The sequence below is a fragment of the Oryctolagus cuniculus genome, chromosome 15 (assembly GCF_964237555.1).
Source record: "Oryctolagus cuniculus chromosome 15, mOryCun1.1, whole genome shotgun sequence".
NCBI lineage: Eukaryota > Metazoa > Chordata > Mammalia > Lagomorpha > Leporidae > Oryctolagus > Oryctolagus cuniculus.
The window spans coordinates 79,101,105-79,115,679 of NC_091446.1; the positions used below are offsets into that span (position 1 = coordinate 79,101,105).

At 59.6% G+C, this 14,575-nt stretch overlaps 1 protein-coding gene across 2 annotated transcripts; it reads left to right on the plus strand.

Moving 5' to 3' along the window:
* Positions 1-560: 560 nt before the first annotated feature.
* LOC127486124 (USP6 N-terminal-like protein) lies at positions 561-14,101 on the plus strand. Of its 2 annotated transcripts, none has more exons than XM_051829850.2 (14): positions 561-674; positions 3,727-3,796; positions 3,957-4,042; positions 5,063-5,105; positions 5,506-5,586; positions 5,999-6,106; positions 7,199-7,308; positions 8,591-8,639; positions 9,222-9,342; positions 9,900-9,994; positions 10,377-10,442; positions 10,974-11,073; positions 11,604-11,756; positions 12,907-14,101. In XM_051829850.2, exons 1-14 carry the CDS (start codon positions 658-660, stop codon positions 14,046-14,048), a joined length of 2,241 nt encoding a protein of 746 aa, XP_051685810.2. In that variant the 5' UTR covers positions 561-657; the 3' UTR covers positions 14,049-14,101. The 2 variants fall into 2 exon arrangements, with proteins under 2 accessions (XP_051685810.2, XP_051685809.2); XM_051829849.2 differs by having other exon boundaries at positions 604-3,151.
* Positions 14,102-14,575: the final 474 nt, after the last annotated feature.

Consider the following 14,575-nt stretch of genomic DNA (forward strand, 5'->3'; position numbering starts at 1 on the left):
TACTTTTAAAATATATTTGACAGCACAGAAGACGTATTTGAGAAATCAGAAAGCCGAGAACAGTAGGAGACATTTAGAATATACAGTGTGGTGATATATTTCTGAAATGTGCAATAATACCTTATAAATTTATATCACATACATGGCATCACATACTTGGCACTGAGAGATTTGTATTATCTTCCCTCTGTGCATTCCAAGTTTCTAGATGATTTCCCTACTGGAACTTCTCCTTTACTATGGGGCCCTGGCCACTTCAGGAAAAAATGAAAAAAATCAGGACTGCAGAGTTCAACCCTTGAGTTGTCCCACCAAACAGCTCCACAGGAACCCAGAGGGAGCCTGACACAAAGGGGCAGGTGCTCTGGATTGCACCACTGGTTCCATGGCACCCTTGCCAGAGCCCTGCCCTCTTCGCTTGGGCCCTGGGGAAAACACAGGCCCCACTTGTGGTGACTTTTGATAAAGCCAGGACTGAGGACCCTGACCCCCTGCCACAGCAGAGCCACTTGGGGTTGGCTGGCAGGCTTCTGTGACATCACAGTCACTGAGGATGCACACTCTGGGCTGTGAGGTGACAAGTGACCAATAGTGCGTCTACTGCCCAACTGACCAGGTGTTGGTAGCATAGGCAGGAGGCACATTTGGCAGAATCCAATGGATTCACGATGGAGGTGAGTGGGATTTGCTCTTGGGGAAGGTCCTGCCCAGGTGGGTGACACTGGTCTCCCACGCTGGGTCCCATGGGTGATGTGGCTGTGCCTGTGTGTGAACACCACAGGAGCAGAGCCCTTGGCCCTGGGACTCAGAGCAATTCTCAAGGAAGGGCTGGAGCAGCGAGCTGGAGGGGTCTGGTCTGTGTACTGAGGTCACGTGCTGTGGGTGGGTGCTGTGGGTGGGAAGGGCCCTAGCACGCAGGCTCACCTTGCGCTCCCTAAGCACCACTGTCAGAGGTGATCTCTGCGGCCATGTAGCCACAGCTCTCAGCCGTGCACGCGGGCCCATGGCTCACTTGAAACGCAGGAGCGGCTCCAGAGCGCCCTGTAAGAAGTGGCGGCTAATTCGCAGACTCAGTGTTTCCCTGCACCTGCCAATCTCCTGTCTCTCAGGACACAAATGAGTCCCGTGCCCTCTCTTGAGGTTGACTGGAGGGACTCAAAGTCCTGCCGGACTCCCAGATGCCCTGAGCAGTGCTGCTGAGCTGGCCTCTGCCTTTACTCCCAGCTACCCCTAAAAGAGAACTCAGTGCCTGGGTGTTTAGGTGGCACAGGAAGCCAGAGTGGGCTTTCAGGAGACCTCAGCTGAAATCTGGAATGAGGAGCACCTGATACTCTGGGAAGAGGCTTTCTCAGAAACCCTTCAAGCACATTGGAGGGCACTTTGCTGAAGTTGGAGGGAAGTCCTGGCCCACTCTGTGTGGCAATAGCAAAATACCTGAAGCTGCGTTGCTTAGAAAATGAAAGTTCACTTTAGCTTGTGGCTTGACCAGCCCGAGAGTGTGGCACGGGCACCAGCTTCTGGTGAGGGCCTCATGGCAGACGGCGTTACCCAGCAGGAGCCCAAGTGAGATGGGGCTGGAGGAGGACAAGACCTGTCCCTGATAGCAACCCCAGGGCAGGCATAGTGGGGAAGATACCACTGGGACACCTTCATCCCATACTGTACCACCCGGGATCCATCCCCAGCCTCGGCTCCTGAGTCTGACTCGAGAGCAAAACATCACCCCGAGTGGAGAAAAATGCAATCTGGAGACCACTAACCCTAGGGAATCTGGAGAATGAACTCAGGCAGAGAAAGGAAACCCATAGGCATCTTCCATACAATTAAGAATATTTGACTGCTGAAGCTGGGTGATCCCCACTCATCATTCATTGTGTTATTTTACAGCACTTTGTGAATCTCCAAAAGAATGTACAATGATATTTAAAAGAGGAGAAGCTGAGTGGGGAGGGGAATAACAGAATCAGTTAAAACCCAAGTCTTGCTGGACAGCATCTCTGCACATGACACAGCTGTGTACTCGTTCCCACCCGCAGAGGAGGCCAGCAGGTGTATTGGTGACCAGGGCCCTGGACACTGTGGTCCCCATGCCAGGGCAAGGGAAGTGGGCAGAGAGGCAGAACAACAGGCCCTTGAGGGAAAAGAACCGACTGTGGCCCCAAGGTGGCAGCCTAGGGGCAGTGTGGGGCCCAGGACCAAGGAGGTGCTGGGGGAGGGCTGAGTCGCTTTCCCTGCAGGGAGCAACCTGGTGATCAGCACCCTGGGGAGCTGCGGGCCTGTGGCTGCTCCTGCCCGACATGTGCTGTCCCTGTCCTTATGGTCAGCAGCAGCCCGGTGTTACCAGCATGCGGCTCAGGAGCTGGTGCCCAGGAGTTCTCAGCACTCTGTGCCTGAAGCCCTGGTCAGTGTCAGGACAGGGCCCTGGTTCCCGCTCTGGACAGTCTGGGCCATGCCAGCTTGAGGTCCTATGCAGGTGGTGCTCAGCGGGCGGCTCCCCTGCCCTCCATCCCAGGAGGACCCCCTGTGTCCACCTCCTAAAACTCCTGGGAAGAGGGGCTGGAACAGAGCAGGAGGGGTCAGCAGGGGTTGGGAGTGCTGGGGTCAGGCCTGTGGTAGGACAGCAGGCTGCAACCCTGGGAGTCTCCGTTCAGGTCATTCAGGGGCAGCCCCGAGTGTGGGAACCTCAGGAAGAAGGACTGGCCATGATGGGGCACCCTGTTCCACCTTGTGTTCAAATAAAGAGGACTTCACAGTTGGGCTGTAATAAAATGGCAGAGGAAGAAATGAGGGGCAGGAGGTGCAGGTTGCCTGGGACTTGGGACCGTCACGGCAGGTGGCAGAGGGCCCTGGCACCCCTGGTTCTGGGGCAGTTCTGCCAGAGCCCTGCCCTCTTCACCTGGGCCCTGGGGAGAACACAGGCCCCACTTCTGGTGACCTTTAATTAAGCCAGGGCTGAGAACCCTGACCCCTGCCACAGCAGAGCCACTTGGGATTGGCTGGCAGGATTCTGTGACATCACAGTCACTGAGAATTGTGCACTCTTGGTTGTCAGCAACCAGTGGCCAGTCGTGCATCTCCTGCCCAACTGACCAGATGTTGGTAGCGTAGGCAGGAAGCACATTTCATAGAATCTAATGGATACTCGAAGGAGGTGAGTGAGACTTGCTCTCTGCGTGACCTGTGACGCAGGGAAGGTCATGCCAGGTGGGTGGCACTGGTCTCCCACGCCAGGTTCCATGAGTGTTGTGGCTGAGCTCTCAGCGGCCCCTGTGTGCAGAGTGTGTATATAGTCGTCTCATTCCTCCCACTCTGCTGGGCATCAGTGTCAAATGGGCCTTGGTGTGAGTCTGTGTCTGGACACGGGTTCAAGACTAGGTGTTGGATCAGCTGGTGTCAGGTGGGGCAGTGAGTCCACCTCTGAGAGCCCTAGAGATTCGGGGGCTGGGAGCGGGCCAGGGAGACTTGGGCTCCCTGGAGGACACGTGGATGCCAGGCTGGGGGAGGAGCATCCTTTCCCAGGGCAGGGGAGGCAAGGTGGGGGCTGTCCTTCCCCAACCATCCCTAGTCCCTGTGCTCTGAACAAGTCATCCTCCTGGGACCCGACCACCAGGTGCCCGCCCACCTGGCTGTGTGGCTGTCCCCACTCTGACCACGGGGACAGACCTCGGGGCAGCAGTTCCCGTGGGCTCCCCTGTACTGGATCACAAGTGCGTGTGTGTCTTACAGATTGGATATGGACGCCCTGAGGTCCGGCAGGGCCCAGGAGCGAGCAGGGATCATCTTGAAATATGAGCAGGTACGGGCCAGGGTGCTGGGGGAGGAGGTAGGACCCTGCCTCAAGTACTGTGCTTATGAGAGCCAGACCCCACCTCCTTGGGGACACAGCGGGAGGGTGGCTCAGCTTCCCCCAGTGACTGAGACCCGGGATTCTCACCTGGGTCCCCTCTCCCCTGCAGGGTCCCCGTAAAGGGCCCCAGTTTCACCTGGGAGAAGAGGACGACGAGAGTGGAGCCCTCGTCCCAGACAAACTTGGCTTCCTGTGGTGAGTCCTCTGCACCCCGATCCACCCAGGGGAGGGACCAGGGTCAGAAACCCCGCCATTAGGTAGCACACCTATCCCCAGGCCCCCTCCTTGATCCAAGCTGTTGTCACAGTGCAGGCACAGGTCAGTATACGGGCAGAGCCGAGTGACCCTGTGACTCAAGAATGCAGGATGGGAAAGGGCTGGCTGTAGGGTAGACACTGGCACTCTTACTCTGAGGCCTCTGTTCATGCTAAGCAGAGGTGGTGGCTTGAGGGACATAGCCTGGCCATCGTCACCCCATAGCTGTGTCCACAGGGTTGGGGCACCAGCCTAGCAGGTGGGCAGTTGTCCAACAGGGGCCTGAGCCTCAGGGCTAGGCTAAAGGCTTATTAAGACCTAGTCTGAGAGATGGCCAGCAGTGTGGCCTCTGCAGCTCTCAGCCTGCCTGCAGGCTCCCACAGTACAGACCACAGGGAAGGTGCAGCTGAGGGCCCGGCCCGGGGTCTGTGCTGGGAGGAGTGGGGCCTGCGGGCAGGAGTCAGATTGGAGGCTGTTCCAACAGATGTCAGGGAGAGCAGCCCCATGTCTGGAGGGTAGGCTCCGGTGATCTAGAGGGATGAGCCATCTCGGGCCGTCTTTGGCATGACTCAGCAGCCCACCTTAGCACGGGATAGGGGGTTCTGGCTCCATGTTGTGCCCAGAACCTGGAGAAAAAGCAGGAGCCAAGGGTAGAGAGATGGCCACGGTCTGGGCTAACAGAGGAGGGTGAGGTGGGGAGCAGACACCTCAGGCAGCCAGTGCATAGTGGGGAGGCTGGGTGGGGGATAACCTTGGGGGTGTGGTGGTCCCAGGTGCCTCGAGCCCCAGCCCCTGCTGGGTGTCTGCCTGCAGCATGGCTGCCCCCTCCCTGCCCTTCTCTGTGCTCTGGGCTGTGCCTCAGCAGGGTGAGGACACAGGTCTTCTCCCAGCCTTGCTGGGGAAGTGGACCATGCTTGGTTCAGTGCCCATTCTCATGGTGTTGTCTCTCTTGCTTTTCAGTAAGCAGAAGCCGCCCAGGCATGGATGCCTGGCAGTGCAATGGGTAAGCTGACCTTGGCCATGGACTCTTCATCTAGGAGGCAGAACTAGCAGGCCTGTGGGTATGGGCAGTGGTTAGAGGAGTGCCATATGGTCCTCCAGGGACAGCAGTCCCCAGGGGATCTGTTGAGGCCCACATACCCCAGTGCAGGCCTGCAGCTCTGGGTCCCTGCCTGTGGGCCACTGTGACCCACTTTCCTGGATGAGATGGGACTAGCTTGAGGATGCTTGTCCTTTTATTTATACTCAAGACCCTGAGGCTCCCCTAGTTGGAAGGTCTGGGTGCTGTGGTCTGCCCCTTTGCTGGCTCCTCCCAGCTGAGTTGTCCACAGGCTCCTGAGCTGCACCCGTGGCCTCCCTCAGAGGACACTGCTGAGCTCACGCCATCCTGTCTCCATTCCCAGCGTAAACATCAAGAGGGCCGCCGACTGCAAAAATGGAACAAGATGCTGCGAAATTTCACCAAGTACCGCAGCAGTGAAAAGGTGCCTGGACCTGAGGGCCCCTGGGGACCACTGGGGGTGGAGTTGGGATGGACAGTGCCCATCGCTGTGCCTCTCAGACACAACTGTCCTGCCCTGAAAGGACACAGGTCATCTCAGCCCCATGCCCGTGCACCCAGGACACTGTCGCAGTAGAAGATCCAGTCTCCCCTGGGGCCACTCCCAGATGCAGGGCAGGCACAGTTCCTGGTGCCCTGTGGAGGCAGTGAGTGCACCACAGAGCCTGCACTGAGCCCTCGGCCCTCCTCTCACTGTTGGGTCAGGAGGCCCAGGTCCAGGCAGATCTGGGGACACAGCACAGAGCCCAGGGCTCCCCTTCCTGCTGCCTCACCCTACGCTCCCCCCCAACAGAGGGCCTGGGGCGGGTCTCACCAGAGCCTCCTCTCTCCTGTAGTTCCACCGGAGAATTGAGAAAGGCATCCCCGCCCAGGTGCGCGGCAAGGTGTGGGCCATGATGCTCTCCGTGGATACCCTGAAGGCCCAGAACCCTGGCAAATTTGAGGTATGGCTCTGTGTGCAATCTGAGGCAGGCCAACCCGCTTGGGCCTGCTCAGGAGCGCAAGGCTCCCGTGTGGTGGACAAGTAATGCCAAGGAGGAGTGGTCATTTGGTTGGGGCCCCCACCCGGCCCTCCCCTCTGCCTCATCCAGGTCTCCCCAGAGGCCTCCTCCATGTCTCCCCACACACAAATGGGCCTGGACACAAGGATCCGGTCAGGGCCACAGCCTTCATCCCTGTGGTCCTGCCTTGCCTCTAGGCCCAGGACTGCCCAGTGCCATTGTGCTGGGTCCTGAATGGATAGAGAATGCCTGGAATGAGGTGGAAATCCTGTGTGCTAGGGCCCTCAGCTGGCTCTGTCCCTAACGGCCCTCCCCACACCTGACCCTGCTTGTGCGTTTCTTATGCTCGCCGGGCCCTGCCCTCACCTGGGCCTTCTCATGCCTGGCCTGGCCTCAGCTCACCCAGCCCCCACCTGGCCTGCTGGTTCCATCGGTCAGAGTCAGCTCTCAACTGCTTCTGGGAATGAGGGCTGATCCATCAGAGGGCTGGCCCTGGGTTGACTGTCACCTCCCTGGCTGACATCAGGGAGCAAGGAGCAACTGAGCCGCCAGCCCCGCCCTCCCCCAAGTCTTCAAGTGGGGGCTGTCCCTGGGGCCAGCTCCAAGTCCAAGAAGGGTGTCCACTCTCTTGATGGAGCTGGGGCTCTCCTGCAGGGGGCAGCCCTGAAGGCTGGTCAGGGTGAGGCTGACTCCTGTCCTGTGGGGCCTGAGAGCCCAGTGAGGAGGTTCAGAGGCCTGATTCAGTCTCTCCTGCTCTGGGAAGGCAGAGGTAGCACAGAAGGACATTGGCAGAGCCCCTGGCCTCAGGCTGACTGTAGCGGGTCCGCAGTGGCCCCTCTGCTGGGCACTGGGGGTGGCGTGGACACTAAGGCGAGTGGGGAACCCATGACCCTCCCTGGATCAGGGAAATGAGCTTCCCTCAAGGGGAACTCTCCCTGCCAACCAGAAGAGCTGATGTGGCTTTGGGGTGCTTGTGTGGCAGTGGGGGTTGGCTCGTCCTGAGGCCGGCCCCTCCCCCTCGGCCCTGCCCTGCAGGAGATGAAGGAACGGGCCAGGTTGTGCTCAGATCAAGTCCAACAGATCGATGAAGAGGTAGCACGCACGTTCAGAAGTCACATCATGTTTCGAGAGCGATACGGAGCTAAGTGAGGCCTCTGGGCTGGAGGGGCCCTGGGCGAGGGAGGTGCAAGGGTCCTGGGACACATGGGGTCCTAGGAGAGACATGGGCTCAAGCCTAAAGCATAATTGCTCTAGGACAGAAAAAAAATGGATCCATGGCCTTCTATTTATACTGAACAGTTTGCTTTCCCAAAGACACTTTGGTGGGAATGAAATGAAAAGGAACACAAGGGGAGACAGTATTTACAAAATACAAAAAATGAAGTTATACATAATAAGAAAGCAAATGAGGGTTCCCTGCCCTGACATGGGCCAAGGCTCAGGAGGGCCCCTTCATGACTGCACACACAACTCTCCTACTCAACGCGTGAAAACACGCTTAGCACCTAAACCACAATGGGGCACCAGCGCACAGCTGTGAGAATGGGGGAACTAAGACCACTGAACGCCGGGTACCGGGGAGAACGTGAGGCGAGCGCCACTCTGGTTCGTTGCAGGAACAGAGCACAGTGGCCCAGACCCCCAGCAGCACCCAGGGCAATTTCTCACAATGAGAGACACACACCTTCCACACGAACCCCCAGCACACACGCACATTTACACAACCACCAGAACAGCTGAGTGCATAAAACCCTCATGCAAGATTCAGGGTTGTGTTTGCAGTCACTGGACGCGGCAGTAGCCTGCACGATGCTCAGTGGGGACACGGATAAGGAACCCGTGTCACAGCTGAATCCGAGAACGGGATTCAGTGAGAGGCAGGACGAGACTCGGCCCTGGGCTCACCTGGATGCATCTCAGGTGCATCCTGCTAAGAGAGGACGCATCCCTCAAAGGCTACACGTGCTGTGATCCACTCACAGGACATCTGCAAGAGGCCAAACCCTGGGACACACAACAGGGCAGTGGTGGCCACGGGCTGGGGGAGGTGGGGAGTTTGGCCACTGAGGCTCATGGGGAACACATAGGCCACAGGAGCTGCTCCCTACCAGGCTGAACGTGCATGGGAGGCTGACTCTCCATGGCTTAGACCCACGGGACTGCACCTCCCACAGTGGGACGCTCACCTGTGCAATGAACACCCACCTGGGGAAACGAAACTGCACATGACTGCACCCCGAGAGGTGTGCGTGTCCCTGCAGGCAGCGCTCACCCACATGGTGGACCACACGCAGGTGCCCTGATGACGTCACTGCTCATGAGCAGAGTGTCACGGGCGCTGCGTGTGGCTGTCAGGCTCTGTTAGGCAGAGCCACACTGAGAGCCTCGGCAGCACAGGACGCACAGCCTCTGTCCTCTCTCTTCCAGACAACGCTCCTTATTTGAGGTGCTCCTCGCATACTCGATGTACAACCCCGTGAGTATTCTGTGATAACATTCCAAGGTCATATCCAGAGCTGTCCATGCAGGGTGCCCCTGGTCACAGAAATCCTAGCCTGGGTTGAGGGGGCCTCTAATCCACAAGGCAGAGACTGAGGGGTAGAGTTCAAGCTCATGGCCTCCTTGGCCCCAACCTCAAGTTCTGGGGCAGAACGGAAGCCTTCTCCTGGGCTGGGCTCTGTTCTGGCCCAGGCAGGCCTTACTATGGTGCTTCTTCCTCACGTCTGCAGTGGGGCCCAGCAGGGCACCTGTACAGCAGAGAGCTCCAGAGGCCATCATGGGTGTGCAGTCTGCACTCCCACAACAGTCTTCCCCTTCCTGACATCTGGGGTGGGGCTCATACCTCTTCTTAACCCTGCACAGCCTGCGCTCAGACCCTGCAGCATTCTCTCCAGGAACTTTGAGAGCTGGCTTGTGCTCCAGTCCCTGAGATCCTGACACCCAAGGGGCAGCAGTGGGGCCTGGTAGTAATGCTCAGCTCTCCCAGGAGAGGTCACCCTTGCCACTTGAGATCATCCCAGCCAGGGAGGTCCCTCTGATGTGTGTTGTGTTCTTCCAGGAATTGGGCTACAGCCAGGGCCTAAGCCACGTGGCAGCCCTGCTGCTGATGTGGCTGAGTGAAGAGGATGCTTTCTGGGCCCTAGTCCAGCTCATGGGGGACAGCCAGCACGCGATGCATGGTGGGTGATGGGTGTGGTGGACGTGGTCCTGCAAGTGCAGGGATGGGCATGCAGACAAGTGACTGGGACATTGTCCCTCACTGGCTGCTGCGTGCATAGGGCGGTCTCCCTCAGAATGCTTTCTTAGAAGCCAGGGCTGGCAGAGGGCCCAATACCAAGCCATACCCCTCACTTCCCATCACACAAAGGTCCTGTGCCTTGTCTTTGACAAATGACCCTTAGGTCTCTACTGGCCTTACTGCTTCACGTCTCTACTCAGACTCCCACCCAGTGAGCCACACACTTGCAGAAGAAGCATCCATTCTAGGGTGACCCCTCCTCACCCTGAGTGTCCAGATGGCCCTGAGGCATCCAGTGTGAGTGCAGTCAGCCCAGAGGTCACCTTAGGCAGCCTGCCCTGGGCTGTCAGCTGTACCCCCTTCCCCTGAGGCTCCCCTGCCTGTTAGAGCTTTCCCTGACCCTCCATGTTCAGAAAGAACCTGCCCCAAGCCTTTGGCTTTCCGGCCTTCCCAGGAAGACACTCTGAAGTGAGGACTGGGGGGGTTGCTATTACTCAGATTTCTACACACCAGACTCCCCAAAACTGGAGCAATTCCAGCACCAACTGGGAGCTATCATGCGTCGCGTGCTCCCCTCCCTGGAGAAACACCTGGTAAGTAAACATCCCCTTTCTCCCCTCGGGGCCTCTGTGCTCAGGGAGGGGAGGACAGAGAGGGGTCCTGATTGCTTCCTGGGCCAGGGGAGGCTACATCCTCACCAAGACTTTTCTTGGTTACTGGGGGCCGCGGCAGCTTGGGTGTTGGTGTGTTTTCCAGCACTTGTTCCCCCAGAGTTTGTGTAGATTTAAGGGAGATGCTGTCCCCAGGGTAGAGTGGACTGAGGGACCTGTGTCCCTTCAGGAATCTGCATGGCTGGGAGAGGGGATGCACCTGCTGCGGGGTTCCTGCACCCAGGGGTTCTGCCACAGGGCACAGATTAGAGGGAGTCAGGCCTGGGCCCTGCAGGGGCCCTGAGCCCCCTCTGCCTCTTCTTAGGAGAAGGAGGGTGTGTGCCTGGAGGACTACACCGCACACTGGTACATCCAGTGCTTCCTGGATGGGGTAAGTGCACCGGGGACCCCTTCCCAGGGAAGCTCCAGCCCCAGTGCCTGGCTCTCTTGTACTGGTGGCCTGTGACTCTGAGCTCCCCTAGCCCCAACAGACACAGGAGGGAGTCTGCTGTGCAGACCAGGAAGGCCCTGCTCTGCTGAGGGTGGTCCAAGCTGAGGCTGAGCCTCAGGGACAGCAAGGAGGGGACAGGTCCCACCAGGACCCATCCTGAGAGCCTGGCAAAGGCCAGAGCCCTACAGTGAGAGGCAGGAGATCCATAGACCCTGGGTGCCACAGGCTGGTTTCAGCACAGCCCAAGGGCTGACCCCTCCTCAGGTCCCTGGGCTGTCTGGCATCTCCAGGGTGGCTTCCAAAGTGTGCAGAGCAGTCCGCGTGGCCCCAGGGTCCTGGATAGGCCTTGGTGCTCTTTCTCTCTGGGCTTCTAGGAAACAGCTAGGATGCCCTATGACACTGCACTCCCACCCACTGTGGGCCCTGCTGAGGCCCTGATGCGCGGGGTCCTCCAATGCCTCTGTCCCCCAGGTGCCGTTCCCCCTGGCACTTCGGATGTTCGACATTTACATCCTTGAGGGCGCGCACGTACTCACCGGCATGGTGTACACCGTCCTCAAGGTCCACCGAAGTAAGTCCTCAGGGCCCACAGAGGCCTGGGTGCTGGGGATGGAGGAGTTGGGGGGGTCCCATGCTTGGCCCGGGTGAGCAGAACCTAGGGGAGGGACAAATTTTCTGAGTTCTTGGCCAGCTTAGGGGGCATTGCGAATCCCGTTTCATCCCCAACCCCCAAAAATGGCGCCTCCCAGCCTAACACCCACCCCCATGACCAGAGCCCATGTTGAAGATGCCCCGGGACCACATCCAGGAGTTCCTGCATGTGCTCCTTCCCCAGTGCCTGGCTCTCTTGACCTGGTGGCCTGTGACTCTGAGCAGGGCTGAGCTTCCCCAGGCCCAGCAGACACAGGAAGGAGCCTGCTGTGCAGACCAGGCAGGCCCTGTCCTGCTGAGGGTGGTCCAAGCTGAGGCTGAGCCTCAGGGCCAGCAAGTGGGGGACAGGGCCAGGGTCAGGGGTTGCAGCAGAAACAAGGGTTGGAGCAGCCATGGTGGCTGCGCCATCCCTAGGGCTCCTCCTAGCCTGATGCCCACCCCCATGTCTAGAGCGCCTGCTGAAGATGTCCAGGGACCACATCCGGGAGTTCCTGCAGGTGACCCTGAAGCAGGCCTGGTCACTGAGCGAGGATGCGGTCATCAGGCAGCTGCGGGCCTCCATGCGTGAGCTGGGGAAGCTCCAGTGCCTCCTGCCTCCCGAAGGTGAGTCCAGCACACGGCCCCATCCCATGCTCCCTTGGGGGAGTCAGTAGTGGGAGTGCCAGGCCCTGGCAGCCCCACCCAGGGACTCACCTCTTCCTAGTCCTCCTTGTCCTCCCCGGGCTCAGCAGTTCTGCTTTCAGGAGCTTCTGACAGCATGGCCTGGCAGGGCCTTGGGCAGCTTCCCTGGATCCTCCTGCGGGGTGGTCCAGCCGGCACTGGATCCCCTTCAGCCATCTGAGGACCCCTGGAAGGCCCAGGTGCCCTGAACCCAGTAGTGGGGGCCGAGTGCACTCCTGTGAGCAGGGTGGGCGCAGAGGCAGGCGCTGGGGGCCCCCGCGGCAGAACCCAAGTGCAGCTGAGTGTTGGCTTTGCAGTCCTAGCCTTGGGCCAACAGAAGTCAGCAGGACCCGGAGCAGCGCTGGCCTCTGGGCTCTGTGGGCAGGGGTTCTTGTCCCCTGCTGACAAGGACCTGAGCACCTGGATCCCCATGAAGAGCAGAGATGGCTTTGTCCCAGCTCTAGAGGCTGGCAGTGGGGGCCCAGGGGCAGGCTGTTCAAACACTTGGAAGTCCCCACTGTGCTTCCAGGTGCTGCCTCCCCTGGGTGCTCTTGAGACAGAAGCAATGACAGCCCAGTTTCACCGGGTAAGGGACTGTGGCCCAGGGGCAGAGGACACAGGGAACCCCTGCCACCTCTTTGGAAACCACATTCCCTGTCCCCGAGGGCCTGGCCAGACCCCGTGTCTGCCCCACACCCCCAGCTCTCACCCCCATCACCTTAGGCTCAGTTCCCTTCCTACAATTGAGGAGGGACTCAGATGTGGGTAACTCAGCCAATGCACTGTTAGGGCCCAGGATTTCAGGTGGGGTAGGTGATGGGGTCCTGAGATGGTGCCAGCAGTCTCCAGAGATGAGAGAGTGAGGTGGGGAGGTCAAGGCCTGTCCAGTCTGTGGGCTTTGGGGGAAGAACCAGAGGTGTCCCTGTCATTCCCATGGCCCAGGCTGCATGCCCCATTCCTTCTGCGGCCAGCAGGCTGGAGGTGTCCTGAGCATCACACCGAGTGATGGGGACCCCAAGGGTCAGGTCAGGGCAGGCACCCTGTAGGCCAATAGTGGCTGTGGAGAAATAAAACCCATCTGTTCTTTTTCCAGAAAAGCCAACCGAAGATGGCAGCCAGACCCTGCAGGTGCCACCTGGCTCTCAGGAGCGCGCTCCCCCACCAGTGTCCATCAAGACCATCGTTGAGCGCAAAGTCTGTCACCCTGCTGCTGCAGCTCCCCAGGAGCCAGCGGAGGCTTCAGCTTCTGTCCCCGGGGAGACCGGTCCTCTCGGATTTGCTGTCCAGGCGGAAACCAAGCAACACACCAAGGAGGAGAAGGGCAGTCGTGGCGAGAGCACCACCCAGCGCCACGGCCAGGGCTCCTCCATGGGGGCCTCAGGGTCAGGGGGCGCCGCCCACCTCTCGGGCCCACAGTGCTCCTGGCTGGACGAGCCAGGCCCCCTCCGGCGCTGGACTTCCCTGACCAAACTCAACGTGACCTTCCAAGATGACTCCGACTCTGAGGACGAGGAGTACTACAGCGGCCTGGAGCAGCAGGAAGAAGACCAAGAGGAGGAGGAAGAGGAGGAAGACCGGGCTGCTGAGTGTCCTGCGTCTCCCTGGCCAAAGCTGCTGCGGGACCTGAGATTCGTCCTGCCCGAGACAATTTTTGAAGAGGACGAGGAGGGAGGCTGTGAAGAGGGTGCCTCCCCAGAGCCCTCGTCCCCAGCCCTGTCTGTGAAGTCCTCAGAGTCTCTGCGTGGCCTGGGCCTCTCGGCCCCACAGAGCTTGCAGAGCAGGGGAGACCTGTCCCGATGGGCGGGCCTCCCAAATCTCAGCCCGCCTGTCAAAGGCGCTAATTTCTGGCCCCTGGAGCTGGGTGGCCAGCAGGGTCTCAGGGCCCCTCCCCCACCTGCCTCAGAGCCCCTGGATCCCGGGCCCATGCAGGCTGTACCAGCCCTGGGAGCAGGGCTGAAGACACCCTGCCTGCATGGGAGCCCCATGCACTCTGGGGACAGGCTGGAGCCTGCAGGAGCCAGCTCTGCACTGGGAGACCAGGCGCATGTGCCCAGCCTGGCTCGAGGCCTCCTTGCTGCCCACTCCATGGAGGAGCTGGATGTGTGTGGGCACCTGGATGGGAAGAACAGCCCACCAGGTGTCCAGCTCAGACGGGCCAGAAGCTTAGCCTGTCTAAGCACAGCGGCCTCCCCGATGGACAAGGCTCCTCTCTGGAGCTCCTCTCCCCCATCCTGAGGCCTCACCCATGCTCATCTCGGCCAAGGAAGCTAGCTTGTCTATGCCCGCCGGCCTCCCTGATGGTCAAGGCTCCTCTCTGGAGCTCCTCTCTCCCTCCCTGAGCTGCCTCACCCTAGCTCAACTAGGCCAGCATCTAGCTTCTCTATGCCTGGTGGCCTCCCGAATTGACAAGGCTCCTCCTCTCTGGAGTTCCTCTCCCCCTCCCTGAGCAGCCTCACCCTAGCTCATCTCGGCCAGCATCTAGCTTCTCTATGCCTGGTGGCCTCCCGAATTGACAAGGCTCCTCCTCTCTGGAGTTCCTCTCCCCCTCCCTGAGCAGCCTCACCCTAGCTCATCTCGGCCAGAATCTAGCTTCTCTATGCCCAGCGGCCTCCCCGATTGACAAGGCTCCTCTCTGGAGCTCCTCTCCCCCTCCCTGAGCGGCCTCACCCCAAGCCAGCCCACTGCCACAGTTGCTATGGGCACCCTCAGAGCAGGAGATGATGTAGGACATGAACCCAGGCACCTGTGGGCTGCCACATACC

Bases quoted from the DNA above. Each gene is read 5' to 3' on its own strand.
- LOC127486124 (XM_051829850.2), top strand. The intron at 3,797-3,956 runs GTACGGGCCAGG...TCTCCCCTGCAG, and splicing joins TCATCTTGAAATATGAGCAG to GGTCCCCGTAAAGGGCCCCA. The intron at 4,043-5,062 runs GTGAGTCCTCTG...CTTGCTTTTCAG, and splicing joins GACAAACTTGGCTTCCTGTG to TAAGCAGAAGCCGCCCAGGC.